This window comes from Phyllostomus hastatus, unplaced genomic scaffold, assembly GCF_019186645.2.
Source record: "Phyllostomus hastatus isolate PE091 unplaced genomic scaffold, TTU_PhHast_1.1 phas_contig_29, whole genome shotgun sequence".
Lineage (NCBI taxonomy): Eukaryota > Metazoa > Chordata > Mammalia > Chiroptera > Phyllostomidae > Phyllostomus > Phyllostomus hastatus.
In genome coordinates, this window is record NW_025333835.1 from 47682629 (window position 1) to 47696027 (window position 13399).

Sequence of the window (13399 nt, forward strand, 5' to 3'; positions counted from 1 at the left end):
GCGCGCAGCTGGGGGGTTGGGGGGGGCGCGGGAAGCAATGCCGCGGGGCGAGCAGGAGCGACCGCCAGCGACACGAGCCCACAGGTGTGGCACCCACAGCCGTCAGCCGGCAGGGGCTGGGCAGCTGGACAACTCGTGTTAACAAATTACCACAGAGCTCACATAAACCTTCTGTTTAATAAATAGAGCCTCCGGGCTGGGGTTTCACGTCACGTGTGCGGACGGAGCCCCTGGGCAGCGGGAAGGACGTGGGTCTGCAGGTCAGGCCCGGGGGCGGGGCGCCGGGCAGGGGGCGGGGACGCCGGGCAGGGGGCGGGGGCGCCGTGCAGGGCCGCGGCGCTGGGGCGCTAGAAGCAGAGGAGAGCGGGAGACGGCGAGGCCCACGCACCCACCACCCGAGCCTTCACCGCGGGGCTGCGGGACCAGCGGGGAGCTGGGATCCCTTCCGAGAAGCGAGAGGTAGGTTCCTGGTCACAGTGACGGGGAGGCTCCCCCACTGTCACCAGCTGGCGAAGGGCACGGGACAGGGGACACCCACTGACACACGGGGGGCTGTCGGAGCAGCGGAGGGGACGCCATGCGGGGCCGTTTCTCCGGCGATCAGACGCGCCTGCCTCCCGGCCGGCCTAGTCCAGGAACTTCCTGTTGGCGTTGGCACCGAACAAGGCTCCGCGCACTTCCGGCATCATCTGCGGGGAAGTAACGTCGTTAGTGCATGAGCGCAGTCGGCCGGGAGACCTGGGAAGAACGGCACGTTCAAAAAAAAAATGGACCGAGTGTGTGGGGTGACCCTGGTGAGGAACCTGCCAGGCCCCAGGGTGCAGTTCCGGCCGCGTCCTCTGTTACCCGCTGCCGCACCCGGAGTCCCGTCTCCTGTCTCCACTGGTGAGCTGCACCGCGTCACCCCAGACCCCAGGTTGTGACCCTCCACGGCCAGGAAGGGGCCACCGAGCTAAGGGCGCTGGTCTGTCCTTGACCCGTCCCAAATCTGGAGCCAAGACTGACTGCATAAACGGGACAAACGCACTACAAATCGAGGAGGGTGTTCCTAAGGCTCCGGTGATGTGGGGAGAAGAGTCCCCCCACAGTCGTGTTTCCCGATCTTCACCTTCTGGGCCACCTACTGTCCACTCCACAGGTGCTCACCAACACCCACAGACGCGCAGAAAGCTGGGGGTGCGAGTTGGGCCAAGGGGCTCCTTGCGGCAACTGGAAATCCCCTAGACCTGACCCCAGACTTCTAAGCAGAGCCACATGTGGTCTCACCCCTGAAACATGGTCAGTGACCACGGAACAGAACTGTTAAGTTTGCTTAATTTAAATAAAAAAAAATCCGTCTGCAGCGACCAGCTGCTCTGCTGGGGCACAGCTGCCGGGTGCAGGTCACGAGGTGACGCCCCACGCCCAGGTGTGCCAGGCCACCTCCCCAGGGCGACACCTTCCTGCCGTCTCCAGAGCGTCCCCTCGTGCAGACGCGGAGCCCTGGGGGGCAGCAGCCCCCCAGTGACCTCTCCACACACAGCCGCCTGCAGTTCCCGTCGTTCTGGATGGGCGAAGAGCTCCAGTCGGCATCTCCACTTGCAGTGAGTGCGTGCATTAAAGCCCCGATGAACAAGACCCATGTTCTGACCCCAAACCCTGCTCCTGTAACTCGGGGCCCCCAACTTCCTGGCTGTGAGCAAAGCTGGCCTGAGAGCCACCTCCTGTGTGCACCACCCCCACCCCGCCTCTTGCACAAACCCGGTCTCGGGGCCAGGAAGGTCGGGGGCTGCTGCCGCCCCCCAGTGCTGCCGCCCTACCTTTTAAGGAAAAGGGAGTGCGGACGGAGAGAGCGACAGGCCCCGAGCAGCAGGGGCTGCCCACTCCCGAGCCCCCACTCACCTGCTGAGCAATGAGGTCCAGCCGGCTCTCGAGGGTGTTGGAGACCTTGATCTTGCGGTCCCCGTTGTAGATCTCAACGCCACCAGCGCTGCGGAGAGCAGAGAAACGACTGTTCCCGCGGGGCCGAGGCAGGTGGACACACGGCACATTCTCGACCCCCCCGGAGCAGAGTGCTGGGGCGTGGAGTGTCTCAGCACCGCGAGGGGCCCGTGGACAGAGGCAACAGCTTGGAGTAGAAAAGGCTCTTCAGGCCCCAAGGGGTGGAGCTGGTGGTGACCGTCGCTCACCAGGGACGGCCGAGTGCCGACGGGGCTCGCTGCGACCACCCGAAGGGACCGCCAACAGCCCACAACGTCAGGAGGTGGGCACCTGAGTCCCCGTTTGCAAAGGCACAGACAGAGTCCCGTCTGAGCGCGGCTTCGGGGCGCAGTGCTGCTGATGACCGGGGGCTCCGACGGGGCCAAGTCCCGTGTCGCAGCAAGTCCACACCCGGGAGGTCCTGCCTCAGCCACTGCCCACTCCCGCCACTGCCTCCGTCTCCCAGCACTCGGCCAAGGGTCGGTCAAATCCTCGCACAGGGAGCCTCGCGGGAATGGAGTCCGTTCGCTACACCAGAGTTTCGCTTTACCAAGTCGTTCTTGACAGCAGGCCGTGGGGCAAGGGCTGGGGCAGGCCTCGCAGACTTTCTTTGGGGAACTTCAATGGGCCGTGACCCCAGTTTTTTCTTTCTCCCCCTCCCTCCCTGCTGGTCCTTTGCTCCACCTCTCTGTCGTTTTGTGGACAGACTCGGCTGTCCCCAGGGGCGTGGCACTCAGCTCCCTGCTGAAGACCTGGAGCTGCTGTCCGAGCAGAGTGGGCAGCGAGGGAAGAGGAGACCCCTGCACACGGCTCCGGGGTGCCTACCTCATTATAAGATGGTTTACAGAGAGTTGTTAAAATGATAAAGCTGGTGAGCAAAATCTTTAAAGCTCCACTTTAAATCTGCACTGCAGGAGCCCCCGGGCCCTCATCTGGAATTCTGAAAGCTCCGAGAACAAAAAACTGGAACTCGTGCGACAGAGAAGCCTCCCTGCCCTCCACAGCGGGAGAGCCCCTTACGCTTAGGCCCTGCCCAGGGGTGCTATGGCACAGGAACGGGGTCTCGACTGACACCCCCTCTCTACCACAGCCCCGCTCAGTGCTCCTGCCTGCAGCCCCGGCGGTGACGGTGCCCCGGGAGCGGGAGCAGAAGCAGGCAGTGAGGCCCGGCCGGCGCCAGGCACGTGGGAGGGGCTGCAGACACTAAGTCTTCTGAGCTCCCAGAGTCCCGAGAGGCAGCTGTCAGCGCCTGGATGGACTTAGCAGATCAGGGCTCTGTGAGGTCACGTGATGGGTCAAGGACACGTCGCCGGCACGTGGCGGAGTGTCAAACCCACACCCAGCAGTAAGGCTCAAGGCCGTCCTGTGCACCTCCTGGTGGGCGGAGCCCTTCGCCAGTCACCCGGTCCCTCCCTCCGCCCCCTCAGGGCACGGAAAGCACGAGTGCGGACCCGCGTCCGGTGGGGCTCGGCTCCGTCCCGGGCTGGCAGCTGGGTCTGCCGGCACAGTGAGTCGTCGGGGCTCGGCGCAGCCCTGCCCAGGACCCGCCCGGCTGGCACCCTCCCATCCCCAGTCGGCAGAGGGACCACGGCGGCTCTGCAAGGCCCTGTCCTGGGACCCTCACCGTCAGTCACACATGACTGCGTCCTGCTTCTGGGGGCCCTCGGTGGGAGGCCGCACTGCTCAGCACAGAACGGGGTCTGGGCCCAGCTTCGTGTCCCGGTCAAGACCAGTGGTGCTGCTTCTCCACGGAAGGAACCAAGGGGCCCTCAGAAGTTGGACTTGCAAAGGGTGTCCCCTGGCTCAGAAGGACGAGCACACGGGGCCCAGCAGAGACCAGGGCGCCCCGGACAACACGCCCTCCCCAAAGGCCCAGGCGAGGGCCAGGCTTGCAGCAGGAGGCAGGCATGTAAAGCAGAAAGGCTCCTTACGTCTCCTCGGGCAGGTAGGCCTCCTGGTCAATCTGGACGTCAGCATCTTTCTTGGTGGCGATTTTGTACATGGGGATGGCTTTCTGCACGGCAGCCTGGAAACGCAGAAAACCACCGGTCTTAGCGGAAACTGTGACTCAGGCATTCAAAAAACGCACACACTGTGCAAGAGTTCTGGATTTCAGGTAAGAGACTTGAGAAGAGAGCAGAGAACGGGACGTGAAATGGTGCAGCTGCTGCAGAGAAGTGTGGCAGTTCCGCGAGCTGGACGGAGTCACTGCGTGGCCCCACGGGTCTGCCTCTGGGCCCCCCGACAGGACGTGCACCCCCATGAACCCAGCGGCTGAAAGGTGGAATGGCCCAGGGGTCTGTCGACAGGGGACTAGAGGAACCAAGTGGGGTGGTGGGTGTGCCTGACGACGGAGCCCGAACTGGGGGGTTCGGCCGCCCGAGGGGCACAGGGGGAACCAGGGAGACACTGCGCCGAGGGAACTGAGCCAGACACACAAGGACAAACGCTGTATGATCCTCCTGCGGAGGCAGCGACAGCAGTCGAGTCCACACAGACAGAAGGCCGGAGGTGGGGCAGGGCTGGGCAGTGAGTGTTTAATGGGGACAGACTTTCGCTTCAGGAGATGAAACTCTGGAGGAGATGGTGGTGACGGTTACACAGCAATGCCTGCATTTAAAGCAACCGTGTGTTTAAAATCATTAACTTTTTATTGTGTTCGTTTTACCAGTTTTCTTATAGGCGGAAGTGGGCTTTTAACTACAGTGTTGCAGTTAGTGCGATAAAACATCTAAGAGCGCAAAGTCCAGTTTCTGAGCAGCAGTGCGGGCACTTTGGCGTTGGGCTGGCCAAAAAGTCTGTTGAGCCTTTTCCACAGAATGAAAGGCTCGTTTTTCATTTTCACCCATAACTTCACTGACTCAGACATGTTGAGTCTGTCGGCTGCCTCCCGCTATTGGCTTCTGGTGGGCAGAGCCGGAGCTGCTGCTGAGCACCCCCCAGTGCACCGGACAGCCCCACGGCAAAGGGTGACTCGGCCACAGTGTCAGTAGCACCAAGAAACTGCACAGACCACAACTATCATGTTCGATCAATCACAGCACAAATCTTTTTTTGCATTTCAGTTGCGTTTTTACCTTTCTTGAAATAATAAAGCATAGCTTGCCAAAAATGTTGCTTATTTTCTTCCATCTTCAATATTAAAATGGATGCACAAAAATTTATCAATTTTGGTGAGTTTTGACTTTAACTGCATGCTGATACGACAACTGCCACAATACAATCTAACGACACTGAAGTTTAAAGACAACTAAGCACTGTCAGAGCCATCATATGGAAAAAACAATGGACTTTCTGTCCAGCCCAACGCAGATGTAAATGACATCTTAAAGGAACTCGGACGTTTTCCTCTGACGGTGTCAGCAGCCCAGCAGATCCGTGCATGTCTTCCGTCTTCCCTCCCTCAGCTCTGATGTGGTGCCGCCCGAGAGCTACTCGGGACACGGGGCACTGGCACCGTGTCTGCCTCGAGGAGAAACTTGCGGGCGCCCAGTGACACCCCTGTGTCACCGGGGGAGGCCAGCAGGCAGCACGGACCTGCCGCCACAGCCCGGGAGCAGTGGGCTGGCCCTGCTCGGTCCCAGCGAGTGCGGCCCGGTGCTGTTCTCGGAAGACCGGGCCTCACCGAGCCCCCCGGAAGGAGGTGGGGGCCCACGAGGAAGGCAGCACGGCCGCCTGCGGAAACCAGAGGCTGAGCTCACGGGCCCAAGCTGCCACAACGTGTTGGGGCCCCTCTCGTCCCCACGGCCGCGCTGCCATCCCTCAGAGCGTGCATCCCGTCCCCCCGAAGAAGAGTTCTTTCTCCGAGCTCCTCACCTTGACCAGTGGGAAATCCTGTTTCCGGCAGCGGACCACCATCCGGGGCTCCAGCAGCTGGTACATGCCCTGCAACGCAAGCGGGTGCAGTCAGTGGGCACACGCGCCGTCAGGCTGGGCAACGGTGAGACAGCGTTTGTACGGTTCTCGCCTCTGGTTCCGAAAAACACCCCCTTGTAAATTTCCCCAAAGACGGCACGTAACAGAAGGACACAGAGACACCGCCCCGATGTCACCAGGCAGAAAAACGCACCCGAAGCTCAGGCGGCAGAAACAGAGTTTCTGCGGGAGCCGTACCTCACAGCAACCGGGCAATTGGCGTGAGTAAAATAAGGGCTCGCAGCCAAGCAGTAAGGGGTTAAAATGTGTACAGCCTTTTGTCTGAACCCCAACAGTCAAAGCAAGTCCTGTTTCAGTGGTGACATCAAACTAGGAAAACTGACTCGAAGCTTCAGAACTGAGAGCTGAAGGCTGCAAGCGACTCGGACCCCCGAGTCGTAACGAGCGACGAGGCTGTGGTGGGGCGGTGAGCGCGAAGTCCTGTCCGGATACACGGACAGTCCCGCCGCCTCCTGCAGCGCGGTTCTCTGTCGGACGAGGGAGCACCCCAGAGGAAGGGACGAGGACGGAGGAGCAAGGGGGCTGCCCTCTCTTGCAGCTCGTTTTTTTTTTTTACAAAGATTGTATTTTATTTTCAGAGAGAGGGGAAGAGGGACCGATGTGCCACACATACAGCCTTCCGGCTCGCAGGCGGGCGCTGAGCCACCCCAGCCAGGGCAAGCCAGTCAGTGTTTTAGGCTCTGTGGCTATAAACTGGAGCAGACCTGGCCTATGCAGACAGATACCTGGAGAACCAGTCCATCCAGCAGCACCTGGTACCTGGTTGTATCCTTGACCACCTTGCTGAGTCTCTGTTTTGCTTCATTGAGGAGGTCCTACAAAGGGTGGGAAAGGAAGAAGTTATCTCTACACCTGGGCAGCCAGCACAAAACGCACCGTGAGGCTGGTGCCAGCTCGTGCCCCGCATCACAGCTCACAGCTGTCTGCATTCGACGCGTCCTCTGAGACACGTGATGGACCGGGTGTGTCCGAGCACACGAGTCCCAGGAGGCACCACTGTGGCTCCCTGCAGGCCAGTCTGGAGCAACAGCCCAGATCAGCGATCAGTTCCGGACTCACACACCAGATCGAAGCGGGAAGATTCGTATGGTACAGATTCAAAAAGCAAGCTGGTACGACAGTTATACAAGACGCTTCTATTTTTCAAAAGATTTATTTGCTTTTACAGGGAACAGAAGGGAGAAAGAGGGAGAGAAACACCCATTGGTGGCCTCTCACACGCCACCCCCCCCAAACCAGGGACCGAACCTGCAGCCCGGGCCCGTGCCCTTCTGCTTTTTGGGACGCCCTGCGCACTGAGCCACACCAGCCAGGGCCCTGACTTCCCATTTTTATTGATGGAAACACCACTCTCCTAGTTGGCCGGCCTGAAATTTAGTATTTGGCATTGAACTTGGAAGAGGGGGAGTCAATCGGCAGTCAGCCCCCTGCAACAGCTTCCTGTAAAGCGTGTCACCACCGACACCTGGCCAGATCCGTCTAGTGAGAATAGTGTCTTTCAACGTTGGTTTGTTTCTTTAATCATCTAAGAGAATGGTGTAGTTTCCATTTATTCAAGTGTTACAGTTTTTGCCATGGAGGTCTTGTCACTTACATTTATTCCCCAAAATTAGAAACAGTGTTCGTAGCTATATAGAGCGATCTACTGTTTTACTTGCTAATTGGTTACTGTTGGCATGCAGGAAAACTTAATTTCTCTAAGTTCTCTTTGTAGCCTTTCTGTTACCTTCTGAACTAATTACTAGTTCTTACTGTTTTTTGGATGTTGGGTTTTCTGTGTAGACGAACAAATTGGCAAAAACAGTCACTGTTTCTTCCTTTCCCACACTGACAAAACTCTTACTTCCCCACCCCACAGGGAGCTGAGGGCCCCCGCGATAATCTTGAGCAGCAGGGACCCCGGTCTCGTCCTGACTGTGACTCTGACCCTCCGGGCTTTCTCGACCCCGCGCCACTGGGGCCTCTGCCCTCTTCCAGACAGCCCTTCCCACGGCTCCCTCATGTCTGACCTGGGCATCGGTCTCCTGACATAATGCTCTCTCTAGATACGACTGACTGAACTCTTTCGGTAATTCTGAACAGTAACTAGTAAATTCTCTATAATAGACAAATAAACATTTTACAATTTTATAACCCATAGGGGTGAATTACTCACTGTAATAAGGTCATCTCTCGCTCTGAGGACTTTGAGTCTTGCTTGATTCATCAGGTTGGACATCTGACTGCAAAGGGCACGGAAAACATAATTGGTGCAACATAAAAACCAAAACCCACAGAGAAAGAAATGTGTGGCTTCCTTTGCATACACAAACACTTCTCTTTGTACATACCCCAAAGAGAGCGCCACTGAAATACATTTAGGTTATTTCTTCCACATTCTTCTCAAAGGTAACGAAACATTCATTAAGTGCTTACCAAGTAGCAAACAATTTCCCATCAGTTACTCCAGGGTAAGCTTCCCACTGTCCCCGGAGGCCCCCACATCCACAGACGAGGGGAGAAGTCGAGCAGGGGGCCCCAGGTCAGGCGGGCAGCGAGCGACCCACGTAAGACACGACCCAGACCCGCGTGGCGCCCGCTCCGTCCTCCTGTCCCACCGACTCTGACGCTCCCTCAGTGTAGCGCTGTGACCAGGGCCCACTCACATCTTCTTCTGCTGCTCGATCTGCTTTTCCTTCTTCTCGTAGTACTCCATGATCTTCAGTCTCTGGGTCTGCACCAGACGGCCCTTCTCGATGTTGAACTCTTCTTCTGCCTGCCAGGGACGAAGCCATTCCTGACACCAGATTCTGACACTTGTATTTTAAGCAGCTGGTGAGCAGAGGGACTTGCTTATAATCGCCTTATTTCAGACCGAAAATAGGAAATGTATTGTTACTTGTCTTCAATGATCACCTAATTTACTCAAAAGGGAAGACCAGCGATTTCCATCATAAATAATGAACCAGAGGACTGAAAGTTTGGCCAAGGATCATAGTACCCAGAAACAAAGTTACAAAAGATATAATCGGGTAGAATGTTTTGTATATAAAAAAATCACTACGCATTCTAAGTTTAGTCCATCTGCTTAGTAGAGAGCCAATGCAAACAACACAGAATTTGGAGTTCAGGAAGTCTGGGTTACTGCCTGAAGAACAATGAGATTTTCTGTGTATAAATAATGTGCAGCTGGAAACAGCCACACAGTTCCTCAGTGCTGACTGTTGCCTTTGCAACAGGCAGGAGGTTTCATTTTCTACCGTATGTTCTTCCTAGGCATCCTTTTTTTTTTTTTTTTTTGCAACAAGCATCAATGAATGAAAAAAGCAAAAGAGGAACACAAAAATAATACACCTTCCTTAACGATCACAATTAGTCACAGGTGTTAAATGTCTGAATGCTGGATTCCATGAGAAAATCAATTCATTCATTGTGTTTTTTAATTAAAGAAATGTTTCAAATTTTTGTTAGGAAACTTTTAGATTTACAGAAAAGTTGCAAATTTATGAGACTGTACTTTCACCCACCATTTGCCATCGTCTTATATACACGATTTGTCAAAACCAAGATATCTACACCAGCCCATTACAATGAACCCAGACCCAAATTTTATTCCCCTTGTTGCTACCTAACATCCTTTTCTGTTCCAAAACATCACCCAGGACACCACTTATGTGGTCACTGGAGCCCCAAAACCTCCTCAGACTTGTGATTGTCTCTTCCCTGGTTTCTCATGACCTTGGTAGCTTTGAAGAGCACCGGTACGGTACAGCCCCTCCCTCAGTCTGGGTCTGCCTGCGTCTTGTCGTTCCTTAGGCTGGTGCTGGGGGAGGACTCCCAGGTGGGGAGGAGAGCACCGCCCAGGGGGCGTGTCCTCCCCCGGTCACATTTAGGGTGACCCGAGCCATCATCCACATCACTTGGTTAGGTCACCCCTTTTCCTTTTCCCTGGAAGGTGGTCACCAAGTCCGGCCCACACTGTGGGGAGGGTGGTGGATGGGGGACGGTTTAAGCTCTGAGCCCCCCCATGAATATTTATTTTATTTTAATTGTTGTTCAAGTACAGGTTTCTGTCTTTTACTCCCAGCCCAGCCCCTCAAAAGCTCCGAGTTCTTGCCAAGGGCAGTCGCCTGCGTGTGTGTTGTGGGGCTCCCCTCTAAGGACTGTGTCTTCTCTCCCCGGCCACCACTGTCCCGTCCGTACCATACGTAACACTGCAGCAGACTCACTGGCAACCAGAAGGTCAGACAGGAAAACTTGTTTTTAATGTTCATGATGAGAGGTACTCTCATTAATCCTACGCAATGCATTGTTAAATAATTTTACTAATTACTGTTTATCAAAGTAGAACAATGTAAAGCTTTGTAACTTCTTAAATCTCAAAAATGGAATCTTACTTTTGCATCTATTTCTTCTGCTTTTTCATTGGCTTCTTGTTCAATAAAAGCCATCATATGCTTAATCTGTAAGGAAAAAGAAAAGATTAGTTTACTTTTGAGTATAAAAAGAGAAGAAAATGTGTCTTTTCTGATTCAGTCAAGTACTTACTGACTGTGTCTGATGCATCAGGCTGTGTGTGTGAGGAAAACCAGACAGTCCCTGTGCTCAGGGAACCTACCACCTGGAGTCTGCTCCAGCAAGTGGCCAAGGTGCAACGTTCAGTAACACGGGTACCCTCCTCTCCAGGGGCTGGGATCTACTGGGTCTCCCTCCAGCCAGCTGCTCCGCCTCCACCCGCTCCGACCGACTCTGGTGCAGAGCTGCTGCACCCCCTCTGCCAGCTCTCTCCCCCTCCTCCCCACACACGTCCACCCGACCTCTGCCCCTTCCAGTCCACTGCAGTTGCACTCACGAAATCACAACCTCCTTGCTCTGAAACCTAACCCTTGATCTTCCAACATCTTTTTAAAAAGATTTTATGTATTTATTTTTAGAGAGAGGGGAAAGGAAGAAGAAAGAGAGGGAGAGAGATATTGCCTTTCCTGTGTGCCCCAACTGGAGACTGAACCTGCAACCCAGGCCTGGGCCCTGACTGGGAATCGAACTGGCAACCTTTCACTTTGCAGGATGGCGCCCAAACCAGTGAACCACACTGGCCAGGGCCGGAGTCTATTTTAAAAGTTGCACAGTACTTACAAAATCTCAAGGCTTGAGCTGTCCAGGGCACCCACATGAGGGCTCCGTGCACAGAAAACCCCATGACCTTGCAGAAAGGACCGGCCCCCACACACCTGTGTGCGTGGGCCCAGGTGAGAATGGCAGCTTCCCCCAAGTTCGGTTTGAAGCTTCAGTGAACTCAGCCTGGACTTTCAGAGGTAGTTTCACTAAACACAGTCATTAAGTCAGATGTTTATAAACACTACAATGGCACTAACTTTAACCCAGGTCAAAAAAGCCTGTTTACACTCAACCCCTTAAGGACATTTAACTCCACCCCTAAGGCAGAAGAATCTGACCTTTTAAAAAATACTTTTAACAGCTAATCCACTGATGACCTAGAGCCCAAGGAAATACACTGCCTGACCTCTCTATTTCTCCTGGGGAAGCCTGAGTCTTCAGCACGTTATGACATGGGGGGAGACGAAAGAGCAAGAGTGAGAGGAGCCTCAGTCCTAGTGCCCACTCTACTGGAGTATGAGGAGGGCACTGCACTTTTTTTTAAAGACTTTATTTATTTATTTTTAGAGAGGGGAGGGAGGGAGATATATATAGAGAGAGAGAGAAACATCAATGTGCGGTTGCTAGGGGTCATGGCCTGCAACCCAGGCATGTACCCTGACTGGGAATCGAACCTGCGACACTTTGGTTCGCAGGGCATTGCACTTTTCCTGCAGTCAAGTTTTTCCTGCAGTAAAAGCCCGAGCAGCAGTGCTAAACGTTCATCAAAGGTCCACTGCTCTGCCCGGGGAGCCAGCTGGTGAGAGCTCGTCCCAGCAGCCAAGGCTGCAGGTTCGACCGCCAGTCTGCACATCCAAGAATCAACCCATGAGGGTCTGCACAGATGAGAGGAACAACAAATCGCTGTTTTTTTTTCTCTCCTTAACATCAACTAAAACTTTAAAATGTTAATTGAAAAAGCCCACTGTTTTGTAAGACTATTGAAAGCTTTCCTGAAATTCTCCAGGGGCCATTTTTGCTACCCTTTCCCTTTGCGATCAGCATAAGAACCCCCGAAATGGAGAAGAAACGCCCCACTCTTCTCAGTGCATGTTAGGTTAAGACTAAAATTCAAAGGTATTTTCAAGGAAATGGAAACATCCTAAGGGGGAAAAAAAAAAAAAAAAAAACCACTGTATTGCTCATCAAAAAATATCCGTAACCCAGCGAGTGAGCTTTAGTCACAGAATTTTCCTACTGCCTCTAAAAGAAGGGCACTTCGTTCTCCAAATCAGGCGGAGATTAAACTGCAGTGTTAACCCCCCCCTTTTTTTTAAGATTTTATTTATATATTTTAGAGAGGGAAGGGAGGGAGATAGAGAGAAACATCAATGTGCGGTTGCTGGGGGTCATGGCCTGCAACCCAGGCATGTGCCCTGGCTGGGAATCGAACCTGCGACATTTTGGTTCGCAGCCCGTGCTCAATCCACTGCCAGGGCTTAAACCCCTTCTTTATAAAACCCATTGGCAACGTGACCCCTAAACCCGAGGACCCTGGTTTCAGAATCTCTCTCAGTCGGACATGTTCTGCGGAGAGACTTCGGCAGTTTAACGGCCCTACTGCCTACAGACGTGAAGGTATGGCTCATTTCTTAACAAAACAAAACAGTTGTCTAGGACTGATTATTCGCTTGCAAAACGGACATTCGTTCACAACCTTGGCAACAATTTTCCTTGGCTCACTACTTCGTGCCGAACACTGCTGGGCTCCTGCGGGTGAGGAGGAGAGCTAAGCTCCGCACAGACGCGAACGCACCGCCTCGCGGACCGACCCCTCCAAGGTGAAGGCGACAGTCAAGTGGGCGGCGTCAGAACCACGCCCGCGGGAGCGGCTCTCCGCTGTCGCCATCGCCAGGGTTGGAGCCCAAAAAAGAGGGCGTCCTCAGCCTCGCTTTCCCCTTGCCTTTCCCTCCGTGTTTGCCACGCTCTGCGCCACCAGGCACAAGGGCCCGGGGAGCGGGGACCCGAGTGGGAGGCCGAGAGGCCACGCAGGCGGAGCGCGAGACTGGGCACCCGTCACAGGAGCAGTGGGGCTCCTCCCGGGTCGGCAGGACTCCCTCCCGCAGACAAACCGTCAGGTCACGGGACCCGGGGGCCGGGGACGCTCCTGGGCACCCGGGCTGCCGGAGGCCGCGCCCGCCCACCCTCCCGCCGCCTGGCTCGGCCCAGCCTCGGACGGGCGCCGCGCCATCGCGGGGCCCACGCCCAGCCCCCCACCTGCTTCTGCACGTCTGCATCGCTGAGGGCCATGGCGACGGCGAGGCTGGGCAGCTGCGCGACGAGCTCGAGTTTACGCCCGAAGGAGACGAAGAGAGGAGAAAAGCCAGCGCAGGTTCCGCTTTCCTTAGCCTTATAACCCCAGCTTCCT

The 13399-nt window shown here is 55.2% G+C and overlaps 1 protein-coding gene across 1 annotated transcript; it reads right to left on the reverse strand.

Annotated features, from left to right (window-relative positions):
- Positions 1 to 158: 158 nt before the first annotated feature.
- ATP6V1E1 (ATPase H+ transporting V1 subunit E1) lies at positions 159 to 13399 on the reverse strand. The gene is made up of 9 exons (XM_045839024.1): positions 13249 to 13399; positions 10272 to 10337; positions 8541 to 8650; positions 8051 to 8117; positions 6621 to 6710; positions 5776 to 5844; positions 3891 to 3985; positions 1882 to 1969; positions 159 to 689 (listed from the first exon to the last, which is right to left on the reverse strand). Exons 1-9 carry the CDS (start codon positions 13279 to 13281, stop codon positions 627 to 629), a joined length of 681 nt encoding a protein of 226 aa, XP_045694980.1. The 5' UTR covers positions 13282 to 13399; the 3' UTR covers positions 159 to 626.

Coding starts and splice junctions, on each gene's coding strand:
- ATP6V1E1 (XM_045839024.1), bottom strand. CDS start 13,281: ATGGCCCTCAGCGATGCAGACGTGCAGAAGCAG. Junction 8,118..8,540: donor ATCGAGCAGCAGAAGAAGAT/GTGAGTGGGCCC, acceptor TGCCCTTTGCAG/TCAGATGTCCAACCTGATGA. Junction 1,970..3,890: donor GCCTACCTGCCCGAGGAGAC/GTAAGGAGCCTT, acceptor TGCTCTCCGCAG/CGCTGGTGGCGTTGAGATCT.